The sequence below is a fragment of the Bombina bombina genome, chromosome 5 (assembly GCF_027579735.1).
Source record: "Bombina bombina isolate aBomBom1 chromosome 5, aBomBom1.pri, whole genome shotgun sequence".
Classification (NCBI taxonomy): Eukaryota; Metazoa; Chordata; class Amphibia; order Anura; family Bombinatoridae; genus Bombina; species Bombina bombina.
Window position 1 is genome coordinate 690,486,343 of NC_069503.1, and position 16,022 is coordinate 690,502,364.

General features: G+C 40.6%; 1 protein-coding gene across 3 annotated transcripts in view; it reads right to left on the reverse strand.

The window, feature by feature from the left end:
- Nucleotides 1-16,022, reverse strand: part of ACD (ACD shelterin complex subunit and telomerase recruitment factor) — a 211,522-nt gene that overhangs the window by 115,410 nt on the left and 80,090 nt on the right. For 2 of the 3 annotated variants that reach the window (XM_053714675.1, XM_053714677.1), the window contains 4 exons: nucleotides 12,077-12,121; nucleotides 11,631-11,689; nucleotides 10,649-10,797; nucleotides 9,523-9,604 (listed from right to left, as the gene is read on the reverse strand). In XM_053714675.1, the coding sequence (XP_053570650.1) occupies nucleotides 9,523-9,604; nucleotides 10,649-10,797; nucleotides 11,631-11,689; nucleotides 12,077-12,121 (335 nt within the window). The remainder of the gene's footprint in view (nucleotides 1-9,522; nucleotides 9,605-10,648; nucleotides 10,798-11,630; nucleotides 11,690-12,076; nucleotides 12,122-16,022) is intronic. The other variant, XM_053714676.1, reaches the window with a different exon arrangement.

The window sequence follows — 16,022 nt, forward strand, 5'->3', positions numbered from 1 at the left end:
ATCCACTAGAGCCGCCTTGGGATCCCTGGATCTGGACCCGTAGCAAGGAACTTTGAAGTTCTGACGAGAGGCCATCAGATCCATGTCTGGAATGCCCCACAGCTGAGTGACTTGGGCAAAGATTTCCGGATGGAGTTCCCACTCCCCCGGATGCAATGTCTGACGACTCAGAAAATCCGCTTCCCAATTTTCCACTCCTGGGATGTGGATAGCAGACAGGTGGCAGGAGTGAGACTCCGCCCATAGAATGATTTTGGTCACTTCTTCCATCGCTAGGGAACTCCTTGTTCCCCCCTGATGGTTGATGTACGCAACAGTTGTCATGTTGTCTGATTGAAACCGTATGAACTTGGCCCACGCTAGCTGAGGCCAAGCCTTGAGAGCATTGAATATCGCTCTCAGTTCCAGAATATTTATCGGTAGAAGAGATTCTTCCCGAGACCAAAGACCCTGAGCTTTCAGGGCTCCCCAGACCGCGCCCCAGCCCATCAGACTGGCGTCGGTCGTGACAATGACCCACTCTGGTCTGCGGAATGTCATCCCTTGTGACAGGTTGTCCAGGGACAGCCACCAACGGAGTGAGTCTCTGGTCCTCTGATTTACTTGTATCTTCGGAGACAAGTCTGTATAGTCCCCATTCCACTGACTGAGCATGCACAGTTGTAATGGTCTTAGATGAATGCGCGCAAAAGGAACTATGTCCATTGCCGCTACCATCAACCCGATCACTTCCATGCACTGAGCTATGGAAGGAAGAGGAACGGAATGAAGTATCCGACAAGAGTCTAGAAGTTTTGTTTTTCTGGCCTCTGTCAGAAAAATCCTCATTTCTAAGGAGTCTATTATTGTTCCCAAGAAGGGAACCCTTGTTGACGGGGATAGAGAACTCTTTTCCACGTTCACTTTCCATCCGTGAGATCTGAGAAAGGCCAGGACAATGTCCGTGTGAGCCTTTGCTTGAGGAAGGGACGACGCTTGAATCAGAATGTCGTCCAAGTAAGGTACTACAGCAATGCCCCTTGGTCTTAGCACAGCTAGAAGGGACCCTAGTACTTTTGTGAAAATCCTTGGAGCAGTGGCTAATCCGAAAGGAAGCGCCACGAACTGGTAATGTTTGTCCAGGAATGCGAACCTTAGGAACCGATGATGTTCCTTGTGGATAGGAATATGTAGATACGCATCCTTTAAATCCACCGTGGTCATGAATTGACCTTCCTGGATGGAAGGAAGAATAGTTCGAATGGTTTCCATCTTGAACGATGGAACCTTGAGAAACTTGTTTAAGATCTTGAGATCTAAGATTGGTCTGAACGTTCCCTCTTTTTTGGGAACTATGAACAGATTGGAGTAGAACCCCATCCCTTGTTCTCTTAATGGAACAGGATGAATCACTCCCATTTTTAACAGGTCTTCTACACAATGTAAGAATGCCTGTCTTTTTATGTGGTCTGAAGACAACTGAGACCTGTGGAACCTCCCCCTTGGGGGAAGTCCCTTGAATTCCAGAAGATAACCTTGGGAGACTATTTCTAGCGCCCAAGGATCCAGAACATCTCTTGCCCAAGCCTGAGCGAAGAGAGAGAGTCTGCCCCCCACCAGATCCGGTCCCGGATCGGGGGCCAACATTTCATGCTGTCTTGGTAGCAGTGGCAGGTTTCTTGGCCTGCTTTCCCTTGTTCCAGCCTTGCATTGGTCTCCAAGCTGGCTTGGCTTGAGAAGTATTACCCTCTTGCTTAGAGGACGTAGCACCTTGGGCTGGTCCGTTTCTACGAAAGGGACGAAAATTAGGTTTATTTTTTGCCTTGAAAGGCCGATCCTGAGGAAGGGCGTGGCCCTTACCCCCAGTGATATCAGAGATAATCTCTTTCAAGTCAGGGCCAAACAGCGTTTTCCCCTTGAAAGGAATGTTAAGTAGCTTGTTCTTGGAAGACGCATCAGCCGACCAAGATTTCAACCAAAGCGCTCTGCGCGCCACAATAGCAAACCCAGAATTCTTAGCCGCTAACCTAGCCAATTGCAAAGTGGCGTCTAGGGTGAAAGAATTAGCCAATTTGAGAGCATTGATTCTGTCCATAATCTCCTCAAAAGGAGGAGACTCACTATCGACCGCCTTTATCAGATCATCGAACCAGAAACATGCGGCTGTAGCGACAGGGACAATGCATGAAATTGGTTGTAGAAGGTAACCTTGCTGAACAAACATCTTTTTAAGCAAACCTTCTAATTTTTTATCCATAGGATCTTTGAAAGCACAACTATCCTCTATGGGTATAGTGGTGCGTTTGTTTAAAGTGGAAACCGCTCCCTCGACCTTGGGGACTGTCTGCCATAAGTCCTTTCTGGGGTCGACCATAGGAAACAATTTTTTAAATATGGGGGGAGGGACGAAAGGAATACCGGGCCTTTCCCATTCCTTGTTAACAATGTCCGCCACCCGTAAAAAAACTCTAAGCCATCTCCGTGGAGATGTTGCCTGTACAACGGCAAAGAGAATGACTGGGGTAGGCGGAGCCTAGGAGGGATCATGTGACCAGCTTTGCTGGGCTCTTTGCCATTTCCTGTTGGGGAAGAGAATATCCCACAAGTAAGGATGACACCGTGGACCGGACACACCTATGTTGGAGAAATGTACTATGTCCATTGCCGCTACCATTAAGCCGATCACCTCCATGCATTGAGCTACTGACGGGTGTTGAATGGAATGAAGGACACGGCATGCATTTTGAAGCTTTGTTAACCTGTCTTCTGTCAGGTAAATCTTCATTTCTACAGAATCTATCAGAGTCCCCAAGAAGGGAACTCTTGTGAGTGGAAAGAGAGAACTCTTCTTTTCGTTCACCTTCCATCCATGCGACCTTAGAAATGCCAGTACTAACTCTGTATGAGACTTGGCAGTTTGAAAGCTTGAAGCTTGTATCAGAATGTCGTCTAGGTACGGAGCTACCGAAATTCCTTGCGGTCTTAGTACCGCCAGAAGAGTACCCAGAACCTTTGTGAAGATTCTTGGAGCCGTAGCCAATCCGAATGGAAGAGCTACAAACTGGTAATGCCTGTCTAGAAAGGCAAACCTTAGATACCGGTAATGATTTCTGTGAATCGGTATGTGAAGGTAAGCATCCTTTAAATCCACTGTGGTCATGTACTGACCCTCTTGGATCATGGGCAAAATTGTTCGAATAGTTTCCATCTTGAACGATGGAACTCTTAGGAATTTGTTTAGGATCTTTAAATCCAAGATTGGCCTGAAAGTTCCCTCTTTTTTGGGAACTACAAACAGATTTGAGTAAAACCCTTGTCCTTGTTCCGACCGCGGAACTGGATGGATCACTCCCATTAAAGATCTTGTACGCAGCGTAGGAACGCTTCTTTCTTTATTTGGTTTGTTGACAACCTTGACAGATGAAATCTCCCTCTTGGGGGAGAGGATTTGAAGTCCAGAAGGTATCCCTGAGATATGATCTCTAACGCCCAGGGATCCTGAACATCTCTTGCCCAAGCCTGGGCGAAGAGAGAAAGTCTGCCCCCTACTAGATCCGGTCCCGGATCGGGGGCCCTCGATTTATGCTGTCTTAGGGGCAGCAGCAGGTTTCCTGGCCTGCTTGCCCTTGTTCCAGGACTGGTTAGGTTTCCAGCCTTGTCTGTAGCGAGCAACAGCTCCTTCCTGTTTTGGTGCAGAGGAAGTTGATGCTGTTCCTGCTTTGAAATTACGAAAGGAACGAAAATTAGACTGTCTAGCCCTAGGTTTGGCTTTGTCCTGAGGCAGGGCATGGCCTTTACCTCCTGTAATGTCAGCGATAATCTCTTTCAACCCGGGCCCGAATAAGGTCTGCCCTTTGAAAGGTATATTAAGCAATTTAGATTTAGAAGTAACATCAGCTGACCAGGATTTTAGCCACAGTGCTCTGCGTGCCTGAATGGCAAATCCGGAATTCTTAGCCGTAAGTTTAGTTAAATGTACTACGGCATCTGAAATAAATGAGTTAGCTAACTTAAGGGCTTTAAGTTTGTGTGTAATCTCATCTAGTGTAGATGATTCAAGTGTCTCTTCCAGAGACTCAAACCAAAATGCTGCTGCAGCCGTGACAGGCGCAATACATGCAAGAGGTTGCAATATAAAACCTTGTTGAACAAACATTTTCTTAAGGTAACCCTCTAATTTTTTATCCATTGGATCTGAAAAAGCACAGCTATCCTCCACCGGGATAGTGGTACGCTTAGCTAAAGTAGAAACTGCTCCCTCCACCTTAGGGACCGTTTGCCATAAGTCCCGTGAGGTGGCGTCTATTGGAAACATTTTTCTAAATATCGGAGGAGGTGAGAACGGCACACCGGGCCTATCCCACTCCTTAGTAACAATTTCAGTAAGTCTCTTAGGTATAGGAAAAACATCAGTACTCGCCGGTACCGCAAAATATTTATCCAACCTACACATTTTCTCTGGTATTGCAACTGTGTTACAATCATTCAGAGCCGCTAACACCTCCCCTAGTAATACACGGAGGTTTTCCAGCTTAAATTTAAAATTTGAAATATCTGAATCCAGTCTGTTTGGATCAGAACCGTCACCCACAGAATGAAGTTCTCCGTCCTCATGTTCTGCCACCTGTGACGCAGTGTCTGACATGGCCCTAACATTATCAGCGCACTCTGTTCTCACCCCAGAGTGATCACGCTTGCCTCTAAGTTCTGGTAATTTAGCCAAAACTTCAGTCATAACAGTAGCCATATCCTGTAATGTGATTTGAAATGGCCGCCCAGATGTACTCGGCGCTACAATATCACGCACCTCCCGAGCGGGAGATGCAGGTACTGACACGTGAGGCGAGTTAGTCGGCATAACTCTCCCCTCGTTGTTAGGTGAAATATGTTCAGTTTGTACAGATTGACTTTTATTTAAAGTAACATCAATACAATTAGTACATAAATTTCTATTGGGCTCCACTTTGGCATTAGCACATATAGTACATGTATCTTCCTCTGAATCAGACATGTTTAACACACTAGCAATAAACTAGCAACTTGGAAATGCTTTTCAAGTAATTTACAATAATATGAAAACGAACTGTGCCTATAAGAAGCACAGAAAAAATTATGACAGTTGAAAATAAATAAGTTATAGCATCAAATCTTTGTAAGAAATATACAATTTTAGCAAAGGATTGTTCCCATTAGCAAAGGATAACTAACCCTGACAGCAGAAAAAATACACAAATAAACGTTTTTTATCACAGTCAATTACAATCTTCACAGCTCTGCTGTGAATGATTACCTCCCTCAAAACAAGCTTTGGAGATCCCTGAGTTCTGTAGAGATGAACCGGATCATGCAGGAAGAAAATGAACTTCTGACTGAGTTTTTTGATGCGCAGTAAAAGCGCCAAAAATGGCCCCTCCCCCTCACACATAACAGTGAGAGAGATCAGTAAACTGCTTTAATTTAAACAAAACTATTGCCAAGTGGAAAAAATAGTGCCCAAAACATTTTTTCACCCAGTACCTCAGAGAAATAAACGATTTTACATGCCAGCAAAAAAACGTTTAACCTCAATAAATTAATTGTTATTTAAAACCTATTGCAAGTCCCTGCAAATTAGGTTAAGTCTATGCATACAGTATAAATCCAGTGAAGTACCATTCCCCAGAATACTGAAGTGTAAAATATACATACATGACAGCCTGATACCAGCTACATCTACTGCATTTAAGGCTGAGTTTACATTATAACGGTATGGCAGGATTTTCTCATCAATTCCATGTCAGAAAATAATAAACTGCTACATACCTCTTTGCAGATTAATCTGCCCGCTGTCCCCTGATCTGAAGTTTACCTCTCCTCAGATGGCCGAGAAACAGCAATATGATCTTAACTACTCCGGCTAAAATCATAGAAAAAACTCAGGTAGATTCTTCTTCAAATTCTACCAGAGAATGAATAACACACTCCGGTGCTATTATAAAATAACAAACTTTTGATTGAAGGTAATAAACTAATTAAAATCACCACAGTCCTCTCACACATCCTATCTATTCGTTGGGTGCAAGAGAATGACTGGGGGTGGCGTAGAGGGGAGGAGCTATATGGCAGCTCTGCTGGGTGAATCCTCTTGCACTTCCTGTAGGGGAGGAGATAATATCCCAGAAGTAATGATGACCCGTGGACTGACCACACTTAACAGGAGAAACAAGGCATTGCTCTAGATAAACAATTAAACCTCCAACTTCTTATCCATGGATCCTTAAGAAGGCAGCTACCCTCCATAGGATCAAAGTTCTCTGAGTCATAGTAGAAAAACTTCCTTCTAATCAGTACACCGTGCATAACAATGGAGTCAGCGACAGGAAAATCTTTTAAAGGACGGAATACAGGAAGAAAAGGTATCCCTAGCTTCTCCCATTCCTGTGAAAATATCCAAAGCAAGTCTTTCTTCAAAAGAAGGAGCAACATTGAAATGAGCAAGTTCACAAAAAACTTTCAAAGGTTGACAGCGACAGGGGAATCAATGTCGTCCAAGTAGCCAAAACCTCCTTCAACAATACACGAGGTGTGCAAGCATACATCTGAAAGAAACCACTTCAGAACAGATGAAGGAATTATACTGTCCGAATCTGAGAGTTCTCCCACAGAACTACCGGCAAATTCTCCTCACCAAACTTAGAAGGTTTCTGCTCATCATTCGGCTGCACAGGTTGCTTTTCCCCCTGAGTCTAGCAAATGTCCTCTTGCATTTTCCCTGAAGCATGGGAAAGGCAGATAAAGCCGCAGATACTGCAGAGGATACCTGAGCTGCAAATCTGCAGGCAAATACACTCCTCTAGGAGATTGAGAGGAACCGCAGGGCACTGCATGTGACATCAATAAGGCTTGGGACGAGGAAGGAGAAAGCTGTGGAATTGCCTGAACAGCATCATCCTAAGAGATATTGAGTTCAGGGATAAACAATCAAATTGTGTCACAAAGAAAAACTATGTGTTAAAAATGATATACCTGACAGAAAAAATGTATGAATCACAGTTGTATGTTAAAACTCTTATAGCTCAAGAGACAGCATACATTACACATAGCCGCAGGCTTCTGTTTAAAAAAAGAAACCAGACTTAGACCCTTATAAACTGTAAAAGACACCCACATTATTAGTGCAATATAACGTAATATAATATAATAAAGTATAGGGCTGAGAAAGACCTGTTTCTATTAAATAATATGTACATCTCCTTCTGCCTTTTCTTGAAAGCTAACCATAGTGTACGCGTAACTTTTTGCATAAACATAACTTTGTGACTTGTACTTTAGACAGAATAAAATAGCACCGCTATGAAAATAGCCTCCACAGAGAGGATGTACTTAGAAAAACATCCTCCGTTATTTTGGAAACAAGGAGGCGTGGCTAAAGACTGGCTCAGATAGAGCCGAAAATGGCGCTTCTCCATCCAAACGAAGAGGAAGGTGGGACTTACTAAGCCACGCAGGAGCTATTCCTAGTAGTACACACAGGTCGGAACATAAATGAAGCGCGCATTAACCTCGCGCCTCATTCTGTCAGCCAACAATACAGGAAAAAACCACACAGTGTTACTGGCAATATAAACGTTGCAGAGACATACTTAAAGACATTAAACCCTAAACAAGTCCTGAAGCCCATAAAAGCGTTGCTCATTACATTCACTAAAGAGCACGCTCGCACTATTTGTAACCCATTTCAATATGTGCCTTTACAGACTGAACAGTTAGCTATCTAGAATTAAAAACCTAACAAGTCCACACCGCATAGATTCACCCAGGAATCCTAAACAACAATTAACCCCTAATGAACTCAATAATCAGGGCAATAATTAACCCCGTCTCCTAGTCACCAGTGCCTGCGTCCTGCCTTTTATCTCCTTCCCAAGGATATAAAAATGTCCCAGAATAATGCAAATTTTTTAAAAGTGCAAGTCCCCCAAAACAAAGAAGACCGAGCATTTACCTGCATCTAGTCGTCTGGCAGGAGGACAGCTTACCCGGCAAAAAAGGATGTCACTCCCCACAGAGGCCTGTAGAAAAAAAGACAGATCAAAGTGATAAAAAAAAAAAAAAAAAACGCAGCAAGGCCCACCTTACAAGTTCCTAACTGCTTTAAAGCCACCACTGCCCTACTGAAGAGACTAACGTGGAGTACAGCTATACCCAATCTTGAAAGGAAAAACCTACTCTGGCTTTCAAAATAATAAAATCTTGATTGAAGTGAAATAAATCCAATTTTCTTAAGACACAAACATCACCTCCACCTTGCACCGAAGGCAAAGAGAATGTCAGAGCCTGTACCTTTTAGGACCCAGCGCAGGTTCACCTTGTCCTGCCTACCTAACTAATAAAACACCTGAGATCACAGGCCTCTGTGCTTAGTATTTTGTATAGCAGTTTCAGAGCTGCTGTTTCTCTAAGCTCTCTAAACATTTTGGATTACAAATATTCTACAGCTTTATCTATCAACTGAAGAGCTATCTTTAACTCCTTCCTTCTGCATCTATCAGATGTCTTGCTTGCATTAACGGAACTTTGTAACTTGGACAGTTCAACTACTTATAAAGTTTCTGGAGTCCGTTAAACCTGGCTGTTACTTTTGTTTTACCTCCTTTCAGCAGCAAGGATATACCTACACTCAATCTGGTAACTGTGCAGGAACGGACAGGACTATTTCACTTTGTCCCACTACGGAACAGCTAACCGCAATACTGCAGTCTTACCTGCTTCACTGACAACTCCTCCCACTCACCGGACAACACGGAAGTCAATCGCAGTAGCACACAAGCGCTTAGGAGAAGCGTTACTCACAGGGACAACTCCTGAAATCTCTGCAATAGCTCAGCCGCAGGAATACCCAGCACAGCATCCGGAGTCACAGTAACAGAATTATCTAACAGACTATACTTATAACAAGAAGTTTCCCTTACTGTGTTGTAAAGTACTTTCACTCATTCCCTGCCTAAAGGTTGTTCTTGCTTCTAATAGAGACTATTTCTAATACTCAGTCTGTTTCCCAAAAGTCTCCAGATTCAAAGCACACTTCCTGCTGGGTTATATTCTTCCAGTCTATCACTGGATTATACTTAAAGGTTAATTCTAACTTCTTTGCAACCCTCTAGGAGATTCAAAGACTTCCCTGCTGCAGTTTGCACTTTCCCCATAGTGCATCTTGGCGTGGAGCTGATACAAAACTAGTCTATCTACATATACATATATACATTTACAGTCTTAAATTCTGCAGTTGTGCTCCTAAACCGTTTAGCACATTATTGGCTCTAAGAGAATATTAGAGTAACATTACAGAGAATGACTGGGGGTTGTGGGAAGAGAAGTGATACTTAACAGCTTTGCTGTGGTGCTCTTTGCCTCCTCCTGCTGGCCAGGAGTGATATTCCCAACAGTAATTGATGATTCTGTGGACTCACCGTATCTTAAGAAAGAAATCTGTCTCTCTGTCCTAGCTGATGAATATTTTTTTCCAGCCATATATGTACAAAAAAAAAGTGCTTTGTACTGTACCTGTAATCTGCTCTAGAATGGCTTCCTCATGTGCTGAAATAAGAAGAAGATTCATGGGGACAGAAAACGTACTCGTGTTTTTCTATAAAGAAAAAAGTAATAAAAATAAAATAAAATATTATTTAATAAAAACTTTAATTTAGTGATTATTAAAAAGATATATTTAGATTTAATATGAAGCACAGTTGCTATAGAAGAGATAATGGTATCCTGACAAATTAAAAATGTTATCCCCCACAAAAGGTTTAATCATGCATATCGAAAAAAAACGTAAATTTGTATTATTTGCTTTGACCATTTTCCTGTAATTTAAATCTTTAAATGATGTTTTTCTACCCCCACCCACTTTCGAGAGGCTGTAGTACATTCTGTTTAAATACAGAACCATGACCATTATAAATGCTGCACAGTGATGGTTTGAATTGTGCTTACTTATATCTGTCCTTAAATAGCCACAGAAAATGAGATAAATAACGCTCTAAAGACCTTTCAAAGGGTGTGTCCACATACTGCAAAGCAATGCCAATGTTGTTATAAAAAGACAGTTTTAAATGCTTTTAAAAAATGTATTTTGTTTGCCTATATTTTATAATGCAGACATTCATTTTGGATGCGTATATAAGAGAATGTCTTACTTGCCCCTTTAAGGATGTTCTTAATAGTTTACAAACCACCATAGGTATTGTGGCTGCCCTTTTTGGCAGGCCTGATTTGTTTGTTTTGTATTGGGAGGTGACTACATTTCAGACATCAATACTGTTCACGGTTACCAACATTATATAGGTCAAGGTGCATTTCTGCATCAGAACCACAAAACAAGATTGACAAATATATATAGACTTTACACCAGAGTCAAAAAGTTTCAGGAAATCAACTACCATTAAGCCAAAAACCATAAAAACATGAAATATGCTATTCCAGTACAATGTGATAATTACCAGGGGGAAAAATACAAAAAAGCTAACACTTCAGCTAATAATGTAATGGATCACTTTAATGAAATGTGTGCATCTATATGTTGTGACAAAATCTAAACTTGTTATGAATGGATAGACTAATCAGTCTAATAGTTTATGATACATGATTAGAATCTGGACAGCTTTGCTATGTTCTGATAGGACAATACCTTGTTGTTCCTCCGCTCTGCCCCCCATCTAGTCACGGATTCTTGAGATACTGGTGAATTAAGATTGAGGCACTTCTCAGCACAGGATTTTAAAGCATTAAATTTTTCTTCCGCCACAATATTCAGTAACTGAGTAAGACACGTTTCTGCTTTAACAAAAAGATGGAAAACAAAATTCATCACCATTTGTGTGTGTGTGTGAGAGAGAGATAAATAGATAGAGACATAGATAATAGATATATAGATACATGGAGATTTAAGATGTTTGATAAAAGATACATTTCACATGCTATAGTCTTCATTTGGGGGAACATATTCCACAGCACTACATAGGACGTACGAGACAGTAAGACAATGATAAGAAGACAGAGAGTGCAAATATCAAAACTCGCCAGCATGGAGATAAATCATTATCTTATTTTACTGAGCACTGTATTGTAAATTGAATCTCTCTCTTTCATATAAAAATATTAGTAAATTCCCTTTCATGATACACAGTTCCCAAAGTAAAACATGTTTTCTAAATAATCCCTGAGGAGCCTCGTAATACTCCTGAGATATCAAATAGATTCTCACCAGACCAGAGAGCTTTAGAGCATCGGGCCCTAAGACTGAAGGATTACAGAGGTTACTTAGAGAGAAATTAGTTGCAGGAGATAAAGGGTGGAGTAGTAGTTTGCAGGATGAGTTGTAAGTCTGAGTTTGACAAGGCTTGGAGGATTGGTCTTGCAAGTTATGAGATCACATCACAGACTTCTATAATTAGGTAAGTTTTGCGTAAAGTTTTGAGAATTGGGGGGGTATGACAAGTTGAGGAAGAGAGTTGAGATGTGCAGTGCAAGAGAGCTTAAGGCAGGAGCGGGAGATGGTGATAACAGAGACTGAGAGGCAAAGAGGGAGAGAAAGGAGTTGACCAGCAGAGCATATGGAGATGAAGCAAAATGATAAGCCATTAAAGGGTGCTTACCACCTTACACTATACCTGGTGAGTTCATGTCAATTGATGCCTCTTTCACATTTAGTTCAGCCTCCATGTGATTCCTGAAACAGAGAATACACATCTATTTATTTACACTGTGCAGAACACATAGTACATGCCTTGAAATATCTAAAAACTCATTTTTATGCAAATAACAGAGATTCAATTAAATGAAAATGACCAGTGTAAAATTCTGATTAATTATTTTTTTTAAATGGCAGCGTTGGTTTTGTTTTAATACTCCAGTTCCTCAAATTACAAATGTAATAAAAACAGCTACAAAAGAATACAAGGTGTAGAGGGAGAAATGGGCAGACATATGTAACATCACAATAGGGGCTCAGGTCAGTCTAATAACCAGACTGATACATTGGACTGGATAATTACATTAGGCAAATCAATGATTACTTTATGTCTCATTTACAAATTAGCAAAAGAAAAGAACTTACTGCCATAGCTCAATGATCTTTTTCCTCACTGTAGGGTTCAGATTGCTGAAATTAGAACACAAACCATTTCAGAACAACAGATTAATTTTTGTATCATACATGAAAATCTGGATACTATGAATAAAAAAATACCAATTAGCTGCATTTCATATAGATAAACTTTAACTAGATTCAATTTTACCATTATTTTCACTCCGCTAACATAATTCTCTTCTTATCCTGAGTATATTGTGGATTTTTTCCCTGCCACAACCAATGGCTTGTTAATTGCTATGTCATGTTAAAGCTTTGTCAGTTCTTGCTATAATTCCTAAATTTGCTAGTTGATTAATGACATAACTTCAACGTCCTCCAAATTCCAATGTCTGTTCATTTTAAACTTATCTTACTCTGACCTGGCATGAATCAAACTTCCCAAATTGGTCTTTTTAATGTCTCTGATCCTGTCATTAAAGTACCATTATAGTGAAAAAATCATGTGCTCTTATCTGTTAGAGCGTGTCATTTTAAGACTATGTACCCAAGACTACTGTGTGTTTAACCCCAGCAAAGGGGCTAAATACACAATAGAAATACCACTCTGGAGTTGCAAAACACTGCTGGCCCCAAGCAGAAAACCCCACTGATCCAATCAGCAGTGCTAGTTTGACATCTGAGTCATGTGACTAGTGTTTTCATCTTGGGACCAGCAGTGCTCTTCGAGTCCCGAGCAGTATTTCTACTGTCTTTAACCCCTTTCAGTAGTATAGGGTAGATAGTCTCTTAATTACATGCTCTAACAGATAAGAACATGTAATTGTTGGAGTATAATTGCCCTTTAAATATTTTAGTGGATTTAACACTTGTATGGGGAAAGCATTGCAAGGACAATTAGCACTATCATAACACTATTTGCTTGAATTTATTAGGTGAGCATTTTTTAAGGGAGGCAATAAGAATTAAACAAGGATTGAGCAAAGTCTTAGACACAATCGGCTAGATTTAGAGTTGGGCGGTAGCCGTCAAAACCAGCGTTAGAGGCTCCTAACGCTGGTTTTTACCACCCTCTGGTATTTGGAGTCAGTCAGGAAAGGGCCTAACGCTCACTTTGCAGCCGCGACTTTTCCATACCGCAGATCCCCTTACGTCAATTGCGCATCCTATCTTTTCAATGGGATCTTTCTAACGCCGGTATTTAGAGTCGTGGCTGAAGTGAGCGTTAGAAATCTAACGACAAAACTCCAGCCGCAAAAAAAAGTCAGTAGTTAAGAGCTTTCTGGGCTAACGCCGGTTTATAAAGCTCTTAACTACTGTGCTCTAAAGTACACTAACACCCATAAACTACCTATGTACCCCTAAACCGAGGTCCCCCCACATCGCCGCCACTCTAATTAAATTTTTTAACCCCTAATCTGCCGTCCGCACGCCGCCGAAAGCTACGTTATACTTATGTACCCCTAATCTGCTGCCCCTAACACCGCCGACCCCTATATTATATTTATTAACCCCTAATCTGCCCCCCTCAACGTCGCCTCCACCTGCCTCCACTTATTAACCCCTAATCTGCCGACCGGACCGCGCCGCTATTATAATAAAGTTATTAACCCCTAATCCGCCTCACTCCCGCCTCAATAACCCTATAATAAATAGTATTAACCCCTAATCTGCCCTCCCTAACATCGCCGACACCTAACTTCAAGTATTAACCCCTAATCTGCCTACCGGAGCTCACCGCTACTATAATACATTTTTTAACCCCTAAAGCTAATTCTAACCCTAACCCTAACACCCCCCTAAGTTAAATATAATTTTATTCTAACGAAATAAATTAACTCTTATTAAATAAATTATTCCTATTTAAAGCTAAATACTTACCTGTAAAATAAACCCTAATATAGCTGCAATATAAATTATAATTATATTGTAGCTATTTTAGGATTAATATTTATTTTACAGGCAACTTTGTATTTATTTTAACCAGGTACAATAGCTATTAAATAGTTAATAACTATTTAATAGCTACCTAGATAAAATAATTACAAATTACCTGTAAAATAAATCCTAACCTAAGTTACAATTAAACCTAACACTACACTATCAATAAATAAATTAAACTACCTACAATTATCTACAATTAAACCTAACACTACACTATCAATAAATTAATTAAATAAAATACCTACAAATAAATACAATTAAATAAACTAACTAAAGTACAAAAAATAAAAAAGAACTAAGTTACAAAAATAAAAAAATATTTACAAACATTAGAAAAATATTACAACAATTTTAAACTAATTACACCTACTCTAAGCCCCCTAATAAAATAACAAAGACCCCAAAAATAAAAAAATGCCCTACCCTATTCTAAATTAAAAAAGTTCAAAGCTCTTTTACCTTACCAGCCCTGAAAAGGGCCATTTGCGGGGCATGCCCCAAATAATTCAGCTCTTTTGCCTGTAAAAAAAAAACATACAATACCCCCCCCAACATTACAACCCACCACCCACATACCCCTAATCTAACCCAAACCCCCTTAAATAAACCTAACACTAAGCCCCTGAAGATCTTCCTACCTTATCTTCACCATGCCAGGTTCACCGATCGATCCAGAAGAGCCTCCGATGTCTTGATCCAAGCCCAAGCGGGGGGCTGAAGAGTGACGTCCATCCTCCGGCTGAAGTCTTGATCCAAGCGGGCAGAAGAGGACATCCGGACCGGCAAACATCTTCATCCAAGCCGCATCTTCTATGTTCTTCAATCCGATGACGACCGGCTGATCTTCAAGACCTCCAGCGCGGATCCATCCATCTTCACCGACGACTTCCCGACGAATGACGGTTCCTTTAAGGGACGTCATCCAAGATGGCGTCCCTCGAATTCCGATTGGCTGATAGGATTCTATCAGCCAATCGGAATTAAGGTAGGAAAATCAGCCAATAGAATGCAAGCTCAATCTGATTGGCTGATCCAATCAGCCAATTGGATTGAACTTGAATCTGATTGGCTGATTCCATCAGCCAATCAGAATTTTCCTACCTTAATTCCGATTGGCTGATAGAATCCTATCAGCCAATCGGAATTCGAGGGACGCCATCTTGGATGACGTCCCTTAAAGGAACCGTCATTCGTCGGGAAGTCGTCGGTGAAGATGGATGGATCCGCGCTGGAGGTCTTGAAGATCAGCCGGTCGTCATCGGATTGAAGAACATAGAAGATGCGGCTTGGATGAAGATGTTTGCCGGTCCGGATGTCCTCTTCTGCCCGATTGGATCAAGACTTCAGCCGGAGGATGGACGTCACTCTTCAGCCTCTTCTGGATCGATCGGTGAACCTGGCATGGTGAAGATAAGGTAGGAAGATCTTCAGGGGCTTAGTCTTAGGTTTATTTAAGGGGGGTTTGGGTTAGATTAGGGGTATGTGGGTGGTGGGTAAAAGAGCTTTGAACTTTTTTAATTTAGAATAGGGTAGGGCATTTTTTTTATTTTGGGGGTCTTTGTTATTTTATTAGGGGGCTTAGAGTAGGTGTAATTAGTTTAAAATTGTTGTAATATTTTTCTAATGTTTGTAAATATTTTTTTTGTAAATATTTTTTTATTTTTTGTAACTTAGTTCTTTTTTATTTTTTGTACTTTAGTTAGTTTATTTAATTGTAGTTATTTGTAGGTATTGTATTTAATTAATTTATTGATAGTGTAGTGTTAGGTTTAATTGTAGATAATTGTAGGTAGTTTATTTAATTTATTTATTGATAGTGTAGTGTTAGGTTTAATTGTAACTTAGGTTAGGATTTATTTTACAGGTAATTTTGTAATTATTTTAACTAGGTAACTATTAAATAGTTATTAACTATTTAATAGCTATTGTACCTGGTTAAAATAATTACAAAGTTGCCTGTAAAATAAATATAAATCCTAAAATAGCTACAATATAATTATAATTTATATTGTAGCTATATTAGGGTTTA